Source organism: Varanus komodoensis, unplaced genomic scaffold (genome assembly GCF_004798865.1).
Source record: "Varanus komodoensis strain SLA01 unplaced genomic scaffold, ASM479886v1 scaffold2, whole genome shotgun sequence".
Classification (NCBI taxonomy): domain Eukaryota; kingdom Metazoa; phylum Chordata; class Lepidosauria; order Squamata; family Varanidae; genus Varanus; species Varanus komodoensis.
The window spans coordinates 45,551,997-45,577,312 of record NW_025335568.1 but is presented as its reverse complement, the minus strand read 5'-3'; the positions used below and the strand labels follow the sequence as shown (position 1 = coordinate 45,577,312).

Here is a 25,316-nt window from a genome sequence, read left to right as displayed (position 1 = left end):
ATGCCTAGAAAGCAAGCTATGAAAATTGAATATGATGGAAATAATGTAATATTATTTCCAAGATAATTTTGAATTGCAATATAAAATCAGCAAAATTAATCCTAAGCAAACTACTCCCATCCAATATCCATGAAATAGAATACGAACATATTATACCTTTCTCTGAATCTCATCAAAGATTTCAGGAGTTGGGTCCTCATTATTCAGTTTTTCTGCCAGCTTTGCTACCAAGGTATCACCAATATTAACTCTTGGAGATGCCTGCCACAGAGAGCTAAATAAACTTGTGCACTGTTTGACCTTATCTTAATGCCATCCATATGGAAAAATTAAAAACTCAGCCATTATTATTGCAGAGAAAATAAAGCTAGAGACAGAAAACAGAAATTAATGACTCAACCATTATTTAATCGAACTACTGAATATACCTTAGATCTTCCATTGCCTTCAGATGTAGAACAGTTACATGAGAGCACTCAAGCAGTATCACTGATCATGGTTTTGTTTTCAGCCACTGAATGCAAATCAGTATTTATGAATAGAAAGTAAGTTTAATTTCAAGAGATTCCATGCAACTATCCCTTCAGAAAAATTAAAAATGCAAACTCAGAGGGCCAAGGATTTTGGTATAGGGTTGGAATTCCCAAATCAATATTCAATTGAAAGTCTAGAATATGACGGTGCTTTGAAATCAATCAATAAATTAATCAAGATGCATAGATAGATACCATACATTTAACATTATTGTGGAGGTTTTTAGTGTTGTCTTTAATGTTTTGTAATGCTTTTCAGCGACTACTGTTTTTAGGTTTTTAACTTTTTGTAAACTGCCTTGGATGATGACATAGAAAGATGATATAGAAACACATAAAACAGGTTCTTTATAGTTTGTATTTAAATATGAAAAGGCAAACTTAATAAACTTCAGTGTGCTGGTCAGCAGCTCAAGGCTAAAGTTCCTGTTCAAGCAAAGAGATGTTTAAAATAGGACTAGCTGGTGATTTTCCAGGAGACAAACACTAAATAAACTTATTTCAGAATAACACCAGAACAGTTTACTATTAATAAACCAATAAAACAGGTAAAAATCTCTTTTACGAAATCATCTTGAGATGGTACTAATATCTTACCATTTTGTAGTTTTTATCTGGTATGTTAAGCAGGATAATATCTTTATACATTAAGACAACTGCTTTACTGATTAGATTTTTTGGGTGCAATCCTATGAGGATGCCCACAACCCTCTGTACTTGGAGGATTACAGTGTAGGAGCTGCATGGAGACAAAGATCAACCCAAGTATGCAGTGAGGCAGATTTTCTGACCTCACAGCTTGAAATCCAAACCAAGTGATGGTCATCTAGACATTTCTCTACTGGCCAAAGAATTGTGCTGCCCATGTACAAAGTTCTGCTTTTAATTTACTTCCTCCTTTTTTTCCAATTCAAATACTGGTTTTCCTTTATCATTCTTACCTTCTCTGACAAATACTGATCATAAATTCCAACTGCAGCTGTTCTTAATAGGCCTTTGGTTTGTGTAGTCTGATGCATTCCATCTTTCTGAAGACTCAGTAACACTTCTAGCTGTTTCTGTGCTGTAACCCTGTATCCTTCTACTGTCATCCAGAAAAAGAGATGCGCTTGGCCTCCCATCTGCTGCATGTAATCTACAAAATTGTCATCATTATCATCAAAACCCAGTCATAGCATTAAGATAAAAAAGCATCCGAGATGCTATTGTGGCAGGTAAACAACATTAAATTAGCAAAATGATGCTGATCCTGATTTTTGATTAGCATCTTTATAAACAGAATTACATGAATTACTTATGAGCAAGATAATTAACTTGACCACACTATAGGTGGCATATAGGTGCATAGTCCTGTATTCCTGTCTGAGACAATTTTGAACAGCAACTAAGAAAACAGAACTCCAAAAATATATTCATAAATGATAAACCAATATGACCAGGATAACATTCAGTCTAAGCCAGGAAGAAGACTTGAAAGAAAGGAAACCAAGGACAGATTTGATAGGGACTGTTCCACCTGCTACTTCTCCAAGCAAATGTGTGGAAGGAAAGCTGTGGAATGGAATGTTCCAGTGTCAGGCCTCTCTGTGGTGGTCAGGATGGAATGGTCTGAAGGCTGAGTAAAGGGGACATCTGGGAAAATCAGCTGAACACTGGAATTGCTGTGGTTATGCTACTTCATTTTGGGCACACTGTGCATTAATTAAAACAACCTGACTCAAAAGAAGTTGCTTGTGTTACATATGCACTGTGATTTGAAAAATAACACTTGGTGGTGTTAGGTGGAGATGCATATTGCGTGCCAGCACTAGATCATGCCAAAAGAAAGGAATGATAGAGCAAGCATATGAACCAGCAAGCAGTTTCTCTGACAATATTCCAGTACTTAGAATGTGTTAACACCTGACAATTTTTAAAGGAAAACTTACAGATTAGGTTTCTTTAGTAGTTTAAACTACTAGGGAATTTTGCTCCTATTTGGTGTTGTGGATCTTCCATTTGTTTATAATTTGCCTATCTTATTTGCTTATTTTTTGCTGATCTTACTTCTATTTGCTATCTGGTTTCATGACTACTGCCTTACCTGATTACCAAGCCCTTGTTCCCCTTGATTTGGCAGAAACTGTGTATGATATAATTTTGCTAGAGAAAGCAAAAATGAATCAAAACTATCACTGTCAAACTATCCTGGTGTCTTCCCTAAGCTAGAAGAGTCCAGTAAGAATTGCAGTGATTCCTAACCATCTTTAAGCCTTTAGAAATATAATGCATGAAGTGCAGAATGGGATGCCCAGTTTCCAAATGCTGTCTATCATATTCACCAGACCTTCCCATTTATCAGTGAGTTGCTTTATGAGGTGTGCACCCAACCCCATCTGTTGTTTTCCGCACGCTACTAGAAGGGAAGGAATGTTGCTACTTGTAAAATAGACAAAATGGCTGAATGGATGGACTGTACAGTTCATATGCCAAAGAATGAATAATGCCATCTGTTCACAATATACCATGAAGTCAGTGCTACATAATATGGGATGAGAAGACTTGTTTCAAAATGTGATTTCTTCTTTTCTTTTTCATTCTTGCATGCTTATAGCAACCTATGAAATTATTTTATCCAAGTGCATAAAACAGCATTTTTAAATGGCTGCTCTTACCCATGAAAAATTGTAGTGCAACATTGTTTACTAGTATGTTGTCCAGAGGGACTGTGCAAAGTTTTCCAAAATTTGCAGCCAGTTTCACAGTATCTATTTCCTGGATAAAGATCACAATTCATTAGTAGGTTCCTAAAATCAATATAATTGACAACATCAAGACCGCTTTAGTAATGTGATGCATGCAATCTTCCCAAGAAAGAACCTGCACTTTCCAAATAGAAGCATTTTCAGAAGTAGGTACAAGTGATTCTCTGTATATTGTTACGCCAAGCTATTGGGAATGCCCATTGTCCACAGACATTTTAGCTAAGGAAAACTCGGAAACAAAACTGGGCATTGTATAACTTTATATATACCTTCACATTCAGTTATTTGATCAACAGCATTACTAATGGATTCATTGAGCTGGAGAAGTCACTCAAACATAATGGTAACTATAACAATGCTGGCTAACAATGCTAGAAACTAGGCCTGGAATGGTCTGACTTCAAAAGCAAAGTAATATACAATACAGCTACTACTGATGTTAGAATGTTATGAGAGAAGTCTGAATTCAAGCCATCCACATATCAATATAAAGCTATTTCAGGGAAAGTGATGAAGAATACTAAATCTTAAAATATATCTTCCATTGTTAAATTTGTAAAATGTTATACATCTTCCTAAATATTTCACACATTCTAGCCAAGAAACATACTTACTTTTCCTGACTGCAGCCGCATTATTCTTGAATCACATACTTTCTTCACAAACAATAAGCTATTTATTTGATTTTTTATAGTGTTGATATCTGAAAATAAATGGACTAAGAAATAAGATGTAAAGGACTGGAGACAGTTAAATAGATTTTTGGAGTACAGCAAAGAAAAATAAATACTGTAGTTTTCAAAAAGGAGGCAATATAGATCATCATTTGCAAGCATAGGGAATTGTTAGTGTTTTTACTAATTTAAATAAATACTGTCATTGTCAGAGGATGGATACAACACCCAGTCACTCTTGGCTTGGGCTGCTTTAGAATACATATATGGAGTAAGCAAGTGCCTACAGTGAATTGGTCATAAGAAGGGCATGGTAACTAGAGAGTGGATAAAAGGCTAGTGGTCATTTAACATACTGGAACAGATAATACAAAGTGAGGACTTACACTGTTTTTGTGCTTTGCCACTTTAACTTTCCTTACGTCTATTTTGTCCCAGCTCAGCTGTTGAAACCCACAACAGGGCTGCATATGTGTTCTGATGTTTTCACTGAGCTATGAAGCACAGCGTTCATAATTCATAACCATGAGTCAGTTTTTATCTTGAAAGTATATGGAAAATCCCTTATGACAGCTCATGAACCAACCTTAGAATAAGCAGAATTTCTACTGCATGTGTTTCCTTAGATAGCTACTTTCCCTGTCCTGTGACCACCAGAAGCAGAATAAGTAGGCAGAACACACAAATATACAGAGACCTTGTCAAATGTTTTCTAATGATAGTGTTACCTTGAAAATGAGTCATTGAACCTGCTAGCTATGAACTCAGTGAGTGCCTATGTGCATTTAAATCAGGCTGGGCAACTTCAGGCCTTTCGTGGGCCGATTCCCCACACCCTGATGAGCTGCATGTTTAGTACAGAGGTAGCGGCAGCAAAATAAATAAATAAATATAAAAAAAATACAAAAACAAAAGAAAAAGAGCAAACATTACTGAGGCTTGCTAGAGACAATTTAGCTTAAAATTCAGCTAACTGAAAGACTGTCTTCTCCCATAAGAGCTTCTCTGGTCTTAAGATCTTCAGGAAAAACCACTGGCTTCAGAAGTGTGCTTGGTACCAGTGCAGAAGAAACCCTTTTCAGTGGTTACTCCCAGATCATTGGAGCTCCCTGCCAAGGAAGGCTAGGTGCGCTCCATCTCTGTTGCTCCTTCCACCAGCGGGCAAAGATTTTTTGTTATTCAAGCCGAACTTTGGCTTGTAAGCAGGTTTGTGGTGGAATGCTGTTTTTATTCTGTTATTGTCATGTTTTAATTGCCTTTTAAACCATTTTAATGCACTTGTTTTACTATCATTTTAATCAATTTTTTTTTATGATTGTAACCAGCCTGAGCACCATTTTTCTCAGTGTTTTTAGCATGTCTTTGAATTTCAGTAGCAATCATGTTTTTGAAACTGGTTTTTCTTTTGGGTGGGAAGCAAGGACAACAGGCTGCCAGCAGGAGATTCACTGCCCACTTCCAAAGTAACCAGTAGCCTAACTTACTCCTTGAAAACACTAGTGGCCTACTTCATTGGGTGTTACACAAGAAAAAACATTTTAGGTAAATAATTTTAATCAAAAGATGAATGCAGCTTCTTCATTTTTAGTATGCCAAGAATGACTGCAGAAAAGAGATGAACTTTTGTATTCCTTGTAGGTACATCCCAATCAAGTATGACTACTTAACGCTATGAAAAGTCTGAGCCTATTCATTCAATACCCATCTATCAAAAAAGGAAAGAACCAAAACCAACTGTGTATTTTCCAACACACAGTTGAAAAGATTGGTTTAAATATGAACATTATCTTACTGAATATTCTTAATTTGGAAGTTGCTGTATGAAGCAAAAACAAATAGTATATTATGATGATGGTTTTAAGTGGCAAATGGGAAGCACAAGATACTAACCATCGCCAGCTGTATCCAAAGATCGAAGATACTGCAGTTCTTCTGCTGCTTTATCTCTTACTGCGTCCAGCTCCCCTACTTTGTCACTTACTTTAACAATATTCATGAAGGCCTCATAGTTACAAATTGACTCACGAATCTATAAATAAATGGGAAATGATAGTACATGTTATTTAAAAAATAAAACTATATTTTCCAAACAAGCACAATTTTCATATATAAATACATGGTGGCTGTCAATATAGTACAGTTCAATATAGTACAGCTTTTATCTTGTTTTCTGGCCAAATTGGTGTTTTTCTGGCCTTCTTAAGTCTATATTTATATATTGCAGTATTTATATAGTGTCTTTGAACTCTCTAAGGAGCTAATTTGAAATCCAACCTTTATTATCATGCTGCTATCAGCATTCATCACTCCCTGAAGGTGAGGACAATAAAAATCTTTACAGCCCATTAGTGAAGAAACACATATACTTGCATTTATTCATTTCCAAATTTAGAGACATATACTGCTTCAATATTGGATTCCAAATTGGCTAATGTAATGTAATGAGCACAAACATTCATGCAGAACATCCCCTTTCCTCCTCTTTTTAGGCCCACATTGTTCTAACAAGATGCAGTGTTATGGTTTCACCAAACACCCCAAGGGAAAGTTCGCATGACACAAGCCACAGCGGTTTTTAGGTCATGATGGTCTGTTTAAACTCTGTTGTCATGTTTTTTAGAAACCATGGAAAGAAACATTTGTCTGTTCTGTGGTTTCCAGACTTCACCATGGCTTCTCCAATTGTCCAAACCTAGCAGCATCATTTCCACGCATCTACCACAAAGTCCCCTGGAAGGATCAGCCACAACAACAGGAGTTACTCCTGCCTGCAGCTTCTACTACACCACTATGTTTAGCACAGATGCATCAACACCAGAATTACTCTGACTGGCTGCTCTGCATTGCCTCCCACATCTGGCTTCTCCACTATCCTCCAGATGTCCACCTGTTGTTTTGGCTTCTCACCAGGAGCAGAGAAGTGTCTGGTGTTGCCTCAAGCAGCTTCCTTGGAAACAGCTGTGTTACGCATTTCTATCTGTTGCTAAAGTCCTTACAAATGCCTCTCATGAGCTGCTCTGCTTCTGCTTTTCAGGAAAAAGCATTTTTCCACTCTCTGCAAAGTTGTGTCAACAAATGGGGGGCATATGGGCAACACACCGGGCATTCCAAGCAAGTATTTTCCCTGAAAAAGTGATGCCCCCCACTCTGTCTCCCACCCTCTCTTCTACTCCTAACTTGTCTGATGCATATCTCAGTACTGTCAACATGTCACCTCCTCACCATGCCAACACTACAATAAAACCTGAAAACTGAGGTTTTAGTTTAGAAAAAACTCACAGCCAGTCCAAGCAAATATGTATATATATCATTGGCAGTGCACTGACCAACCATGCGAAAGCCTGGATGAGTAGTGGCTAATGAGTTGTGGCTCATGATGTCATTGTCTGGTGCCACTATTCCTTTCCGAGCATGCGCATGGCCCCTCTGGGCATTGTTTTCCAATGCTCGGCTGCCAGGGTGATGCTAGGGTGACTTGGCTCACGTACAGACAGAACCCTGCCCTGGTGCACACCCCTAATACAGTAAAACCTTGGATTGCGAGCATAATTTGTTCCGGAAACACGCTTGTAATCCAAAGCACTTGTATATCAAAGCGAATTTCCCCATAAGGTTCAATGTAATAAGGTTAATCTGTTCTGTAACATTTTTTTAATCTCAAAAATTTGAAGTGGGCTCTCTCGGGGGGGGGACATGATCGTGGGTGTGCTGGGGGGGATGGGCATGATCGCGGGTGCAGGAGGAGGCGGGCGCAATCACGGGCATGCTCAGGGGCATGCAGATGAGATCACGGGCCTGCTTGGGGGTGGGGGTAGACAATGCTTTACTCACACCCGAAGCGAGAGAAAGAAGAACCAGCGCTTAGTTGTGATGTGACGCTCGGTAGGCAAAGTGCGTGTAATACTCATACTGCATACATCGCTCATTTATCAAGTTAAAATTTAGAAAAAGTTTTTGCTCATCTTGCAAAACACTCACAGACCAAGTCACTCGCAATCCAAGGTGTTACTGTATACGGCTAAAGTTACACTGAAAAGGGAGGGATTTTGAAAGTCTTCCTTGAGTAGCTTTTTCTGCACAGCTTATCATTTTTGCCCATTCTAAACAACCACCAAAATCATGCCAGGACACCTCATTTTTCTAACCCTAAGCCAGTGATGGTGAATCTTTTAGAGACTGAGTGCCCAAACTGCGACCCAAAACCCACTTACTTATCACAAAGTGCCAATACTGCAATAAAACCTGAAAACTGAAATTTTAGTTTAGAAAAAACAACTCACAGCCTTGGCAGCACACTGACCGACTATGTGAAAGCTCGGACGAATTGTGGCTAATGAGTCGTGGCCTAGTGCTGTTACTCCTTTCCGAGCATGCACATGGCCCCTATGTGCGCTGCTATTCGATGCAACTTCGTTCACGTCCCGACATGCCATAGGTTCTCCACCACTGCCCTAGCCTCTTCTCCTAGAGCACATCAGCCTCTCAATTATCCTCACAGAAGGAGAGTCCGTCCAGCTCTACAAGGGTGTGTGTGCCTGTTTCTGGTCCTAGGATGAAGTGGGCACATATGGTGACCTATGGGGGAACTCAGAGGCACAGGAACAGTTCTGCCCCAAACACCATGAAATTCTTTCCCCAATGTTCTCTATGTGGCTGAGGAAGAAGGCCTTTTCCCACACCCCAGCCCACTGTGAAGACAAGATGCATGCCCCCAAGGAAGTCATCATGCATAACCAGCACTCCAGGGAGACTCCCAGCACCATGTATTTCTACAACAAGCCCTTGCAGCTACTCCCTGATCAAAAGGATAGCACACCCACCTCCACTTCAGGAAGTAGCATCTCTCCCTTCCAGCATCCTAAAGTGCACTTCTGCCCCATGACAGGCACTCATTCACCAGGCAGAAAGCCCCCTACGCAACCAAAAGGTTAAGCTCTACTCCACCCAGGAAAGCACTCTTCCTCTGTGCTACCCAGCCTGTCTTACTCTCTACAGTCCACCAGTTGCCCCTGGCACTAAGTTTCACCTCAGAACTATAGGACAAAGCATCCCTTTTTTTTGGAATTCAGCTTTATTTCCCTGCAACCTCCCCCCACCCTTCATTATCCAACTTCCCCACCACATATTCCTCCAGCACCAACAGCCCAAATACATGCCAGCTGGATCTGGAGAAGGAAGGCATGGACATGATCTCTCAGCTGCCATCCCCATGCTCTAGGCAGCTGTCTGAGGAAGCAGTAGCAGTAGACACAGCACACCAGCACAATAAGGTGATCACAGCCTCGCCAGCACAGGGCAGCCCCCAGAGGAGGTGAATCAGGAAACTGAAAGAGTCCTCACCACACATGTATCACTTCTGGCAGCAGGGGTGCCTTATCAGAACTAAGTTTGGATATAAAGGGGATAGGCAGTGGGCAGGACAATCATGCCAGGTGTGATGGAGTGAGTGGGTGCACAAAACTTATTTTTATTTTAAAACTTTTGTGTACTGTCCCCTATCAAATAGTCTCAGGACAATCTATCTATGCCATGTGGAGAGAGGTGCTGTTGGTGAACCTGAACACTGGCCCAGTGTATCATCCCACTCCCCTCTGAACCCAGACGCCCACATCAGACAGGTGTGTGAAGTCAGTGCCACTATTTCCCAGTAGAACTACCCTCAGATGTACTGCCAGGAGCCCAGAGCTTCAATTGCAGCATGGTTGCTAGTCTACTTCTTAGTACTGGCCATGGCAGAGTGGCCTCCCTGGGCTTCCTACCTACCTTTCAGAGAGATGTGGGGGTGGGGGCCATGATGCAAATGTTCTTCCTCGAAAACAGTCCTGCAGCCTGCTCTCACTGTTCCAGTACACTGCTGCAAGCTAGCTGTGGTCACAGATGTGCAGGGAGGTATCTGTGCAGTTGGGACTGGGCAGTGCCACATGTGGCCGAAGCCGAAGGGCCTACATTCAGTGGCTCAATGCATGTTAGCATGAGGTGGGATTCTCTGAAGGGTTGGGGGTGGTATCCAGTCAGGAGAGCTGGTGCATCAGCAGAAGAAATCACTAGCTTTCTTTTTAATGAATGGCATGCTTTACATTCTTGCTGAGATGCCCCTCCCTAGCACTTCGGTCCCTGCAAAAATAAAGACATGTTTTCCAACAGCTGCATGTTGCTGTGGTGGGAATGACTGGAGTGGGATGGGCAGCAGTGGCTGGAGAAGTCACTGGAAGCATGCCTTGGTATGCAGGGGAGTAAGTAAGTAACTGGCCACTTGGCTAAAGAATGTTAAAAGAATAGAGCAGGTGGTAGAGGTCATCCCCAGGGAAACACATGGGTCAAGGAGGGGAAGGTAGATTACATAGGGAGGAGTGATGCACCTTGGGATTGAATTTTGGCTACAGTGCCTGGTAAGATACTAAAGGAAGGACTAAGGGACGATAGCCAGAACAGAACAAGTGTAGAAACCACATGATCATTTGACAGACTATACCGGTAATAAACTGCACACTGCAGAAACCACATGGTATTGCTTGTTGCATATGAACACATAGCCTAGAAAACTATACTACAGGACCACATGTAAAGCATTTTATATTCCAATTATTACTGTATGAAATTTTATGGTTAAATGCTAGTGTTTTTAATGTCACAGAATATATTTCCTTATTTCAATTAATATGTATAAAAATACTAATACTGAATGTTGCTAACATGTTTCAGCCTGAAAAAATGCAGTTTTGGTAATATATATACATATAAAACTTTCCAAATGGTCTAATTAAGTTTGGACCAGTTTGGAATCCATCTGCTTTGACTTGGATATTGAACCTAAACTGGAAATCTAAAGCTTAATGCCGCCCCCATTAATTATCCAAGAATTTTTTTTAAAGCTCTAACTATTTTTTAATTGTCAGAATAAGATGATAGTTAGAACCATAGCCTCTCAGGAGGGGTTTCTACACAATAAATGTAAGAACAATAGGCAATGGTGGGTTCACTTTGCATCTTTATATTTTGTTTTTTGTTTTTTTGTTTTAAACAGGAAAAGCAGGTTGCTTATGTGTAACTGATGCTCTTCGAGTGGCCATCTGTGCAGTCACACATATCGGTGCTGCGCCTGCGCAGTGCCTTTAGCCGGAAGATTGCAAGCTAACAGTTTTTGGCAGGAAAACTCCGCTCCCCCTCCCCCATAGCCTATAAAGAGCAGAGCGTCTGCCATTTTGTTCAGTCTTTGATGAGGGGAGGTGTCCTCAATGAAGAACAGATGAAAGAACGGCTCCGGCAAAGGAGCAATCTTGCCGAGCTCGAACATCTAGATGATAATGTCTGGCGAAAGTGCAAGGGTTCACCCAAGTAGCAGCTCGGCATACATCATCAATCAGGACCCCCGATGCAAAGGCAGATGAGGCAGCAACAGCCCTAGTCGAATGGCTTCGAGGACCTGTAGGTAATTCAATCTTAGCCAGTGGATAGGATAAAGTGATAGTATGGACTATCCACTTGGAAAGTCTCTGCGGAGTGACTGGATCGCCTTGATCTCTGGTGGAATATTTAACGAACAGCCTATTTGAGCGTCGAATAGATTCAGTCCTCGATCTGTAAAAAGCTAAACAGCGCCAAACGTCAAGTGAGTGCAATGATTTTTCTAACGGAGTTGACGGCGACGGAAAAAAGGCAGGTAAGATAATATCCTGTCCCATATGAAAAGGTGTGGACAACTTAGGAAAAAAAGATGGATCGAGGCGCAAAATGACCATTTCTCTGTGAAAATTCAGGTAAGGAGGGTCTATGCGGAGAGCGCAGAGCTCACTGGCCCTTCAGGCTGACGTAACCGCAACAAGAAATGCTGTCTTCCATGAAACCAGACGTAAATCAACTGTTGCCAATGGTTCGAAAGCGCTTGCAGAAAAACAGAGGGACTCCATGTAGGCATTACTGGCCTGATTGATTGATTAAGAGTATGAAGTCCTTTAAGAAACCACTTAACAGTAGGTTGAGAGAAGGTGGTTGATCCTTCAACCAAGCCACGATGGTAGGCTATTGCTGCCGTATACACTTTAACTGAAGACAGTTTCAATCCGGAATGGTGCAGTTCTAATAGGAACGGAAGGATCTGATGTATTGATGATGTAAATGAAGAGAACGAATGACACTCGGCAAAGGTAGAAAATCATCTCCATTTAGCCTCCTAGGACTTCCGTGTGGATGGCTTCAAAGCAGAATCAAGGATGTGTTGGATATCAGGATGAAAGGCTGTCAGATTCGACGGATCAATCCTTGAATCCGATGGTACGGAGGGAAGAAATGAAGAGGAAACACCGAACGCACTGGAGTCGACGGCAGGATTCGAACCACTTGAATTTGTCGTTGATAGCGATGGCACAATGGTAACTATCGGATTCACCATGCTGTTAAGTTCAATGACAGTAAATCTGGATGGCGAAGCGTACCGCCCTGTTGGGTTATGAGGTACAGAAGCAGTGGTAGATGGAGGCATTCCCTGCGAGAGATGTCGAGCAGTGTCGCAAACCAAGCTTGGAGTGGTCACCAAGAGGCAATTAGTATCCCCGAGGCCCGATTGTGTACTATCTTCGCTATCACTCTCATCATAAGAGGGACTGGAGGGAAGGCGTAAAAGATCAGGTTGTTCCAGGGGATCATGAAGCCATCCCCTAGAGATCTGTCCCCGATTCCCGCTCTCGAACAGTAAGCATCGCACACCTTGTTCTGTTGGGTGGCGAACAAGTCCACGTCGGGGAACCCCCAGCGATGAAAGAGATGGTCACGTGTCCGAGGATCTAGTTCCCATTCGTGAGAGATGAACACGTGCCTGCTGAGGAGGTCTGCTTGCACATTGTCCATACCAGCCAGATGGACTGCCATCAGTGTGATGTCTCTCGGAATGCACCAGTCCCAAATTTTCATTGAAAATCTGGCCAAAGTCGGGGACTTTGTTCCACCTTGTTTGTTCAGATAGAAGATGGTGGCTATGTTGTCCGAAGTTATCTGAACGAACTGATGTTGGAGAACATCCTCGAAAGAGCGTAGCGCCTTGAATACTGCCAGCAGCTCCAGGAAGTTGATATGATTTGTGGATTCTCGACGATTCCATGTGCCTTGTGTGTGTAGGCTGGAGCATATTGCTCCCCATCCCAGAAGAGATGCATCGGTACCGAGGGTTATCGAAGGACATCAGGGCCTGAAGGGAACCCCAACAGTCAGATTGGCTGGTACCGACCACCAGAGTAGAGAATGGAGCACCGAGGATGGGATTCAAATCAATTTCGACGGTGGGTCCCTCTGTGGGTGGAACATCTTGTTGAAGAGGAGTTGTAACGGACGGAGTCGAAGTCTGACATGTGGCACCACAGCAACCGAGGAAGCCATATGTCCCAGGATCCTCTGGATGGACTTTGCCGGGACCGTACCATCTCGTCGCATTCAATGGATGTGGCAAGCAAGAATCTGTTGTCTGTCCCAAGGAAGGAAGGCTTTCCCCAACATCGAATCCAGGCGGGCTCCAATGAATGAAAGCATCTGCGTCGGAAGAAGAGAAGATTTCTCAGTATTAATGCGTAGGCCCAGATCATCCAACAAGGCACAGGTTGTACGGATGGATGAGAGGAGTCCTTCCCTAGATTGGGACACGAGCAGCCAATCATCAAGATACGGGTAAATTTGTATTCCTTGGAGGCGTAGGAAAGCGCAGACAGGGGCCATACATTTGGTGAACACTCTCGGAGAAGTGGCCAGTCCAAAAGGTAAAACTGTAAATTTGTAGAAATGGGGTACAACAGCAAAATGAAGGAAACGCCTATAACTCGGGTGGATCGAAATGTGGAAATAGGCGTCCTTCAAGTCCAATGAGGCGAACCAATCCTCTTTCCCTAGCAGCGGCAAAATATTTTGAAGGGTGGTCATTCGAAACTTTTTTGTCATGATAAATTGATTCAGATTACGTAGGTCCCAAATTGGACGTAGACCACCATCCCGCTTCGGGACTGTAAAATATCTGGAATAGAATCCGTGGAGTCCGTCAGGTGGGGTTACTTGACGAATCGCTCCTTTACGAAGAAGTTGTTGTATTTCATTGAGTAGTACCAGCTGCTGCTGGTGCTGGGGCTGCTGTCTAGGCTGGTAGGACTGCCTATAAGATGGACGAGTCCATGATCACTTACGCCTGATCTGGGTCTGTAGCTCCATCCTGTGTGCTGTCATGCGGGATTCATGTAGTTTCTTTAACTTGTGGTCGGTGCGCGAGTGAAAAAGCCTGGCCCCGTCGAAGGGCATTTCCTCAATCCGACATTTAGTCTCCTCCAGAAAGTTACAATTTCTTAGCCAGGCGTGTCTCCGGAGTGAAACGGCACTGACCAAGGCCTTCGAGTCTGTGCCCACATGGTGTCTGGCTGTGGACAACTGATAGACAGCAACCTGCATCATCTCCTTGATGAGGACCTTGGCCAGGTCGCCCTGGTGGTCCGGGAGGGTCGAGGCAACGTTGTGGAGGCGTTGCATTATGAAGTGTTGATACCTCACCAACGTCGCCTCGTAGTTGGAGATACGTAGCCCCAGGCCTGAGGCAGCGTAGACTCACCTGGCCAGGGAGTCGATCTTTCGTCCCTCCTTATCCCTTGGCACAGTGTGACCTCTCACCTCTCTGCCCTGGGAGGACTCCACCACAACCGAGTTCGGCTTGGGGTGGTGGAGGAGGAAGGGGATATCCTCCTCCCGAACCCGGTACATGGATTCATACCTCCGAGACACGGGTTGAGGGTGAGAGGGCAAGTCCCAGGGCTGCGTCATCGCCTGTCGTAAGGTGGTGATCAGCTGCAGGACTATCGATGTGGACTGCTCCCCACGGACGACGTCATAAAACTTGTCCGTAGTAGGTCCCGGATGCTGGATGGCATCAATGTCAAGGGACTGGACAAGCTGGGACATCAGCTCCACGAAGAAGACATGCGATTCATCTGGTGACGCAGGGCCCTGGGAGATCACAGAGATGTCAGGTGAGGCTGAATTGACCTCCGATTCGTCAGAGTCAGCACCATAATACAGCGGAGCCGATGATGAGGACTCCGCCAGGGAGAAGGAGTGGCTACTTCCATCCCGAGGAGGTAGCGGGGATGCACGCCTCGGGCCTGAGGACTGCAGTCGGTCGCGGGACGGTGGTGAAGACTGCCCCTAGGAGCAGGATAGTATCCGATGGATAGCAGATTGTCCCAGGTCTGATAGTATGAGCGATGCCATCCGTCAGAGCGCTGCTCCATGGAGCGACTCCTCCGGCTCCTAGGCGGGGACATCTCTACATCCACCTTCAGAGTGGGTGTGGGCATAGGTGTGGGCGACCTAGCCCTAGTGGGGGAGTCCTGAATTTCCCCATCAGAAATTGAGCCTCTTTGTAGAGTTGGAAGTGGCCCAGCAGGAAGGTCAGCCACACGGCGAGGGGACCCTTGAGGGGTAACCCTCATAGCCGCCTGAAGCACCGGATCGGGTGGGGTCGGTACGGTAAGTGCTGCCGGTACCGAGGGGGCTGTCGAATCCGAGTCTCGGTGTCGAGGACGCTCCGGACCCTTCAATTTATTTGAAGGTTTAGGAGCCTTCTCCTTCATGGCCTTCTTATGGCCTGCCGATTTGTTGGGTTCAGCATGCTTGCGCTTCTCGTGCTTTTTCTTGGGAGAAACAGGTGGAACCACCATGGCAGATGTGCATTCGTCCGAAGGACGTGAGGGTGGAGCCACTGAAGCGGAGCCAGGCTTCGGAGCAGCAACGAGCAGGTCGGACTGCATGAGAGCCTGGTCCCACAAGAGCCTCCAGAGGCGATTCTCACTGTTTTTCCTGGGCTGCTTAGAGAAGGTCAGGCAGTGAGAGCATTTATCAGTCCTATGCCCCTCCCTCAGGCAGAGGAGGCATAGGTCATGCGGGTCGGTCAGAGACATTTTAGACTTGCCCTCTGCTAAGTTTCAGAAGGATACATACACATGCTAAAAAGTTATATTAACTGAAAACCAGCTGAAGGCTTTTAAAATAAAGAACCTTGATGGTATTTAAATATTGTCCAGTCATGATCCCATCTTTGTTTTCCACAAAAGCACAGATATTGGAGCTCCAAATAAAATGTAAAATTAGACAGTGGATTTCTCAGTTATACAACCACATTCCTCCCTCCTGACACCCCAGCATTAGTGTTTATAGAGAAACAAAATATAAAGATGCTACTAGGGAAGGAAGCTTAATGTCTGCATCTCCAAAGCACAACTAGGTAATAATCCCTTATGAGGGTTAAACTTCAGTTCTGGCTGCTTCAGGGGGAAGCTCATTTCACTTCAGGTAGGAGCAACAATGGTGCAAAGAGTCCCAGTTCAGCTCAGGCTTCAACCAAATCCAATGAACACCCCTAGTAAAGGGTTATGATGAAGAGATTAGCATCACTATTCATTTCTGCAATATATGTTATTATTACAGTATACTGAAAAAAGGTGTGAAAACTGTGTGCACAGGCAATTAATTACAATGAAGATGCTATCTAGCTCTAGTTTAAAAAGCTTACCATCCATATGAAATACTGATTAATATAATCAGGATCACTGAGCTGATTTATTAATGGAAGAAGAATTCCTTGAGCAAGGATTTCCTGAAAAAAAATTCAAAATACAATTACATATGTCCTTGTTCATAATTTCTTTCTTTCAAATATAAATTTGAACTAGGTTTCAAACTAAAGCTAAAAAGTTGTAAACAAATCAGATAAAAAGAACTTCCTTTTTCATATTCCTTGAAAACAATCCCATAAAATAACATTCTAGAGTTTTTCTAGCAAAGTAGATGTCAAGTTCCTAAACCTGTATTTCTATCCTTACTCAATCTGCCAAAAATATAATCACACCAAACTATATCAAGATTCAAAGAATGTAACTAGACCAAATCCCTTTACCCTGGCTATCCTCCATCTGAACATAAAAATTAAGTGGAAAGAGAAAGCACCATACTCACTGGTCCCACCTCCTCTAGGAGAGTTATATCCTACTCCCACTGTCCACATGTTGGGTATTTCTGGACAGGAAAGCCTCCTGAATGTGTGTAAACTCTCCCTGACTCTCGAACAGTGTGTGATCCAGAGCAGAGTGCGCCTATAGACTTTCAACAAGCTTTGTCATTACAGACATTTCCCGAACATGTGGATAGCAGGGGATGTGAAGGCAAAGGTAAGGGTAGCAGGTCCAGCCATTTTCTTCTTCTATGAGGGTATAATTATTTGGAGGATAGGAGTGAAAAGGGCTCCAAAGTAAACCTATTTAACAACATGCAGAATAGTAGTTCAGTGATACTGTAAGTGTTTTACATGCAGATGGTGCCACATTTGATCTCAAGCAGCCTGGAGAACTGCTGCCAGTAAGTGTCAGCAATACTGGGCTAGATAAATCAGTGGTCTGACTAATTATAAGGCAGCTTCCTAAGCTCCTAACTCTCATAAAGAAGAATAGTAAGCTCGTGCACAGTTATAGCATAAAAACAATAGGTAAATCATTTATTGTATGAGTTTCAGTTTTTGAGGCCTGAGGATGTGGACAAGGATGTGAACCAGTCGCTAATATTCCTGTTAAAAATAAACTGTAAGAGTGGGTGGTAGCTGGTGAACTCCAGTCACTCTTGGATGAAATGGAGCATCTTGGATAAAATGGACCAATTTCATTTGGGACTGAGACCTGGTTTGGAAAGGAAACTGCCTTGGTTGCTCTATGCTGGGAGAAAGACAGGGGGAGTAGGATCCTGGTTTCCTGGGCATCTCAGCAGTTTTCAATACCATTGACCATGGTATCCTGGACAGGTTGATCAAGTTGGGAGTAGGGGAAACTGCTTTGCAGTGGTTCTGTTCCTACTTGACTGGTCATAGCCAGAAAGTAGTGCTGGGGGATTACTGTTCTATACCATGACATTTATGCCATAGAGTTTCTCAGGGCTCTATTTGAACCCCCATGCTCTTTAATATCTACATAAAACCATTGGGTGAAGTCATCAGAAGATATGGGCTGAGTTGTCATCAGTATCCTGATGACACTCAGCAATACCTTTCTTTTTCATCAGATGCAGAAGTGGCAGTGGATGTTCTGAATTGAGGTCTGGCCTAAATAATAGATTGGATTATGCCTAATAAACTGAAACTCAATCCAGATAATATGGAGATACTGTTGGTGAGGAGTGCATCCATTCAGATTGTTCTGGATAGAGTCAAACTCCACCTAAATAACTGGGTTTGCAGCTTGGAGGTCCTCTTGAATTATCCCTGAGATTTCAGGTGGATTTGGTGGCCAGGAGCACCTTCTATCAGCTCAAGCTGGTATATCAGCTGCAGCCCTATTTGGGCAGATGCGATCTGGCAACAGTTATCCATGCACTGGTAATCTCTCACCTGGATTATTGCAATGCACTTTATGTGGGGCTTCCCTTGAAGATGGTCTGGAAACATCAATTGGTCCCAAGTAGGGCAGCTAGACTGCTAATGAGAACTGGCAGATATGATCATATAAAGCCAGTCCTCTACCATCTTCACTGGCTACCTTCTTCATTGGCTTCCAGTTGAGGTCTGGACCCAATTCAAGGTGTCAGCACTAGTGTTTAAAGTCCTAAAGGGTTTGGGATGAGGGTTTGGGATGAGAGTATCTAAAGGAGCACCTCTTCCCATATGTACCTACCCAGCACCTTAGATTCTTATCTAAGATCCTTCTAAAATAGCACCCTCCTCAGGGAATAAGGAGAAAGAATTGTCTTTTCCGGAATGGCACCCTGACTCTGGAGCAAACTCCCCAGAGAGGTTCACCTGGTGCCCTCTTTGTATACTTTTGGTGCCATGCAAGGACCTTTTTATTTCAACAGTATTTTAATTTTTAGTTTGTTTTTAATGGCATTTCAACAATGTGGTATGCCTTTTTATGAAATTATTGGTTCTGTCAGTGGGCACATTTTTATTATTTTATTGTCTTATTGTTTTATTGTAATTTGTGATCATATTTTATATTGTGTGTATAGTTTTATTGTTGTAACCCACTAATGGGACAGGTTAGAAAGCCAATAAATAAATAAATAAATAAGCATTAGGTTTCACAATATTTAAAAATATAGCTAGGTATGAAATATTCTAACAGATACTGCTCTGTAGTTACTGTATTCACTCTCAATCAATAATGGCTGCAATCCCACTATTATAAAACATAATGTTACTAATTATTATTTATCAGTTATATTCATTTTTTATACTTTATAATGAATAAAAACATTAAGGCTGCTTTCATACACATAATAAAAAACAGTTAAGTCCCATTCAATCCACTCAATACTTCTTAGTCAGCATGCATATCAGTGACTGGTTTATAAAATCCAATTTTGGTGTCTGACATCAAAACAGAATTTTGACAACTTAAGGGGCTGTTATATGAAGAATTAGCAGTCTTCCTGAGTTGAATGAGTGGGTAGTATATCATAAGAACAGTTGGGGCTGAGAAAAGAAATTAAAGTGGGAGTTGGTGGAGAATTAGAGGTAGGAAAGCTATCTAACATCAAACCAGTGGCAGTTGCAAAGCAGTCAGTAAGTGTTAGCAAAGGCAAGGAAGAAAAGTGCCAGTTGTAGTTTAGTTGCTCAACACAACAGAAGAGTGGGAACTTTTCAGAACTTGATACTTCTAGCCTTATAACAGCATCCATGTTATACTCAAATGGAAAGCAAGAGAAGTTCTGCAAATACTGTAAGTTCTTCAAGGTCCCTCCTAGGCTTGAATATTTAAAGGAGAGAAGGAGTATTTTCTCAGACAGACAGATATTTCTAAAGCTATCATCCTACACTTTACTGATCCATGCAATCAAGCTTCAGTCACAAGTACAAATTCTTCCATCCCACAATTTATTGGTAGGGCTGACAAGCAAATGCTCCAGGACATGGGACTCTGAAGAAAATGCAACTATGTTGGTATTCCAGAACAAACTTTTCCATGCAAAATATGATTAATATACAAGTTAAAGATTACTTTCTCTCCTGGTCTGAAGAACAAATGCAAGACAACAATAAGAGGCGTGTCTCAAAATCCTATACAAAGGTATACACTAATTTAAAAATAGGAAAATGCTCACTGCTCATCAACACAAAGCTGTTATATTTTAAACAGAAAAATATGAGTAACATTTCTTGTATATAATATACATAGTTGCTAACTAGACAGATCATATTTACAACAGGTGATTAGAATTAATGACCATGTTATTATATACAATTTAAATGTTTTCTTCCTTCAGAAAAGGTTCTGAAGTGTTTTCATGCAAGGGTCATGATGCAATTTACTAGAAGTACAGTAGGTGCACCCAGAGGATCCCCATAAGCTCAACAGGTTACCACTAACTCACACACACATACATGGACAGTACAAGAAGCATTTACAAGGAATTGATCTGTGCACAACTCCCCAAATCCCCTCCAACCACCTTTCACCTTAACAGGGAGCACACTACATAACAGGCCATCACAATGCTGATAGCCATGCATATATGCAAGCAGTAGAGCAACTAGGCTTCAGCATGCAATGAGAATCCTTCAACATGGGCACTTAGTAGCAGACTGCATTCTAATTTTGATTAACTATTTTATAATATGCATTAATATTTAGCAGATTACATTATTACTAAATTAAAAACAAAGACACAATTAATTGGACAACTGAACAAGGGAAATTAAAGAATTTTAATTATTGGAGAGACCTGGAAATATAATTCCTTATTATACAAAAATCATGCAAATCTTGGAATATGAAATGAAATTTACCCTGACAAAATATCTCATGATCTTGTTCTGGAAGTCTCCAGGAGGTAGCAATAAATACAGTAAAACTTCACACAGATCCCTTAGGAATCCTAAAAGGCATGATATAAAATATATAACAAAATAAAATACAGTTAAATGTATTTATTTTTAATATTTAAAAATGTAACAGTACCTTTATATACTGCAACAAATACTACCATAATTTGAGGATGACGATAAAATCCAACAAACTAACTGTTGGCAATAATCTTCTAGAAATACATACTTTATATGCACGTCCAAATTACATTCTGAATTTGTAATACCTCCTGCACAATCTTTCAAGTTCCCATTTCTAAATCAATATAAACGTAAGTTTTATTATTATAAATATATTCCTCCTTTGACAGATTAATAAAATATTTCAGTGAAAAACCTATGAAGTAAAAATACTTATTGAACATTACGTCTAGAAATTTCAGGTTATTTCCAGGAGATGGGTCACTGGACAACTTATTCACAGCATATCTAAAGAAAGTAAGTGGAAAAAAAACCTTCTTCATCTTTGGGAGATGTGCAGATTAGATCACGACAGACATTCTCCTCCATTTCAACTTCAACTTCAAAAAATGTATCTACAAGATCTTCTGCTCCATCTAAACAGATATTGGAAACCTTAAATGGATTTATTTATTTATTTAAAACATTTCTATGCCGCCCCATTGCAATAAAGCCTCGGGGCGGCTCACAAAACATCAATAAATAACAATACAATAAAACCCCAGTGCAATAAAACCTCAGTGCATTCTCGGCTAAGAATTTTTTTTAAAAAACCTAGTTAAATAAATAAATTAACAATTAAAATAAGTGTACACTGAAATAGTTAGGTCTGCTTTTACACATACTGTTATAATTCCACTAAAATCCATCTTCCATAACATCTATGCTCATTATTATACTTCTGTACAATTTGTACTTATCTCTAGTAATTTAATTCTTTTTTCCCCATGTGTGCCAAGCTATGCATTTAACAATGAAAATCTAGCTGTATGTTTATGTGTACTTCCACTATAATTACAGATGCTTCTAGGGCAAAACCAAGGGACAGAAACAGCTTAAGTACTCTGCTTCTTTCAACAGTAAATCATGAGAAGATCAAATTGCTGTAATGATTCACCTGATCTATTCAATTAAGCTGCAGCTATGACCACTCTAATTGGTACTTGAGATAAAAGAGCTTTCCACAGAAATGCGTCTATTTCTGGACAGTGGTTTTTGTTCATTAAGACAAGCATGTCATCCAATGTCATACTTATAAAAGGAGAATTCCTTATTCAGCTCTCTATTACAACAACCTCTAAAATCCCAAGAACCTTTTCTGACTTTAAGGAAAAGTGGCTTCTTGGGGGAAAATGGATTCTTGTATTTAATGACCTGTAGGCATAGATAATATAACCACTTGAGGAAGCTAATGCTCTGGTATACAAGAAAAAGGTAGCTGAATCTACTGGAAAACAGTAGTAAAACAGTCAAAACCATCATTTTGTTTATTACACAAAAATCAATAGTATCTTTTACCTTTACTTGGATCATCTTTTTCAGTTATCCTTTGCTGAGCTTTTCTGAATACTCTAAGATGAGTGGCAAAATCATCTACAAGTCGGGTGGTAAAATAAGGCTGCCAATCTATTTCTTTTGATCTTTCAAAGTAAAGAAATATTACATTAACAAAATCTTACGAAGGAATTTTGCTTTCAATCTTAAACACAAGATTGAGACAGGGCAATGTAGTGGCTAGAATATTGGACTGGAATATGTAAGATCTGGGTTCCATTTCCCATTTAGCCATGAAGCATACTGAGTGAATTTGGGCCAGACACTGATTCTCAGCCCAACTTGGTTGTTGTGAGGATAAAATGGAGAGGAGGAGGAGGAGGATCATGCAAGATGCCTTGAATTCCTTGAAGGAAAAAAGGCAAGTTACCTAGCAGCACATACTAAAACAGAACACTAGATGGCAACCTTACATAAAATGTTTGCTGAACACATAAGAACATAAGAGCCATGCAGGATCAGACCAAAGGTTCATTTAGTTCATTATTCTATTTACACAGTGGCAGATTTTCTCACTGTTGGAAACCAACAAGTAGGACTTGAGTGCAATAGCATTCTCCCTTTCATGTTTTGCAGCAACCATAGGTGTGCTGCCTCTGATTCTTCAGGTTCTAAGACAAAATACAAAACCCTATCCAAACACCAACCCAAACCCCTCAGCATCAGAGTTTCTGAAGTGTCTGTGACATCTGGTGAACAGCCTAACTAACCTACAAGCAAATACTATGTTAATAGAATTCTGTCACACTATTGTTTTTACAGTTCTATACAGTAAAATCATTGTAAAATCAAGCATTCCCACATGAGGTTTGATACAGATTAATTAGCTGCATGTAGTTCCCATGAAATCAAAGTGAAAAATAAGTCCTATTGCTTTCACTGGGAGCTAAGTACAGTTATCTTAAAATAGTATTTTAAAAATGTACTCAATTCCTTCCTACTTGTGAAACCAAACAGTGAAGCTATTTCATATGAGTAGAAGTCAATAATACAATGAGTGGATATGCAACAACCCCTGGTGTACTTAACATACAATTTGGCTCACTGTGACTTGTTCTCTGCCTCTTTTCCCTTCAGTCCTCCTATCAGCTCTGGCACATATCCGACCATATTATTCACCAAAATTCGTTTTGTCTCCACCTCTCTGCTTCTTTCACTACCCCTTTTTGTTTCCTGTATAAAATAATTATTTTATTTTCAGTGCCTCAGATCGTTCAACTGATGACGCAACTTTCTGAACTTTGAGCTCTTCAACAAAATCACAGCACTAAGGTGCTCTGAAAAGAAGCAGAGAAGAAGAGGAAGACTTAATATATTTCCTTTCTGGAGTAGTTGGAGAATTGGTACTATGGAAAGGTAGGGATAATGAGAAGTATTGCTTAGTACTTATTTATATCCCACCAATTTTCTTTTAAAGAACTCAAAGCAGCTTACATCATTCTCTTTCTTCTGCTCTCAAGCTTATCCTGTAACAACAACTCTGTGAGGTAGGTTGGGCTGCCAGTGTGTGATTAGTCCAAAATCACCCAATAGACTCCATGACTGAACAGGAACTACAACCCAGATTGCCTGAGTCACAGACCCATGCTGTTAGCTGCTACACCACACTGGCTTTTTTAAAAGTGAGAGAAGCACATTACCAAAGGAAAGATATCATCCTGCTCATACTGAGCAGCTTTGCAGCCAGCTGCCACAATAAAAACAGTCTCCCAGCTTCAAGCAACACAACTCATTTCAGTCACTCAGAAAGTACCCTGGATTCCTACAATCCAACAACCCATTGTGTGTGGCTGCCCATGGTGAATCATGTAAACTGGATCATTAGTTACTTGGAAACATAGGATAATATTCCACAGCAATATTTCATTGTAATAAGATAGTAGAATTAATCTTAATTTCAACATTAAGTATGTTTATCATTTCCAATGGCTTTCTATCCCAACCCATAGCCACTGAGCCCAAAAAAGCAATTTCCTAACTAAAGTAATTGAAATAAATCAGATTAACTTCTCCTTGACAATTTGATCAAGGCAAACTCTCCACAGTTGTTATCATGAAAAAAATCAATTACTTATATGTATCTTAGACTGATTTTTTATTCCTTAGGATATATTCCCTTCTTTCAAAAAGACACAATGGTGTGACTAATGGGCTACAAAATATGAAATACTTGTGGCAAGTTTTTGTGACATGGCATATTTTTAATGAATGTAAATTTGTATCCTGTAAGTAACATTTATGGACATTTGTAATTGTTGATACAGAAAACTCTTACCTAGAAGAAAATTGAATAAGAACATTTTGGAGCGCCTGTCTTATCTCAAGAAGAAAAGATTCATCATCACTTAGTGTATAATACCAATACTGGACATAGTCACGCAAGGAAAACTGGATAACCTAAAATTGTTTCAAAATATATAAATATTAAAACGTAGGAAACAGGTAATTCTTTCCACAGATGTGCAGGTAAAAAAACATTGCAACAGTAATTTCTAGCAAATGCTTCTGGTGGCTAAAAATCCTATCAAGAAAGGTATTGTGTTGTACATATGCTACCTAAAAATAGTTATCACAATCCTGGATGTGTATAGGTGTCCAATTATAGACTTGCAATTATTCATCATCACCAATAATAGCTTGAACCCAGGCTTTGCATCTCCTGGAGCTCCTTCCCTCAACAGGCTTTAATCCAATGGAATAATCTTGCTGGCAGAAAAAGCGAGATGGCACTAGAGGTTACAGAAGGAACGGGAATTTTGGAGTGTGTTGTCATCAGCATGCTGAGGATATGCAGATCTAATTTCACCTTTTCATCATGAGCAGGTGAGGTGGTGGATGTGCTAAACTGGTGTCTGGCTGCAACAATGGATTGAAAGTGAGCTAGCAAAGTGAAGCTCAATTCAAGCAAGACTGAGAAGCTACTTATGGGTGCTTTCTCTGACTGGATGGCCAGTGTTCAATCTATTCTAGATGGGGTTGCACT

General features: G+C 41.0%; 1 protein-coding gene across 8 annotated transcripts in view; it reads right to left on the bottom strand.

The window, feature by feature from the left end:
• SNX13 (sorting nexin 13) overlaps positions 1-25,316 on the bottom strand; it is an 89,455-nt gene that overhangs the window by 28,655 nt on the left and 35,484 nt on the right. For 7 of the 8 annotated variants that reach the window (XR_006414616.1, XR_006414617.1, XM_044429361.1 and 4 more), the window contains 10 exons: positions 24,609-24,730; positions 22,298-22,419; positions 21,274-21,375; positions 20,741-20,829; positions 16,484-16,567; positions 5,842-5,980; positions 3,892-3,980; positions 3,188-3,287; positions 1,475-1,668; positions 157-261 (listed from right to left, as the gene is read on the bottom strand). Coding sequence is in view for 6 of the 8 variants with exons in the window: in XM_044429361.1 (XP_044285296.1) it covers positions 157-261; positions 1,475-1,668; positions 3,188-3,287; positions 3,892-3,980; positions 5,842-5,980; positions 16,484-16,567; positions 20,741-20,829; positions 21,274-21,375; positions 22,298-22,419; positions 24,609-24,730 (1,146 nt within the window). In the remaining 2 variants the exon portion in view is untranslated. The remainder of the gene's footprint in view (positions 1-156; positions 262-1,474; positions 1,669-3,187; positions 3,288-3,891; positions 3,981-5,841; positions 5,981-16,483; positions 16,568-20,740; positions 20,830-21,273; positions 21,376-22,297; positions 22,420-24,608; positions 24,731-25,316) is intronic. The other variant, XM_044429364.1, reaches the window with a different exon arrangement.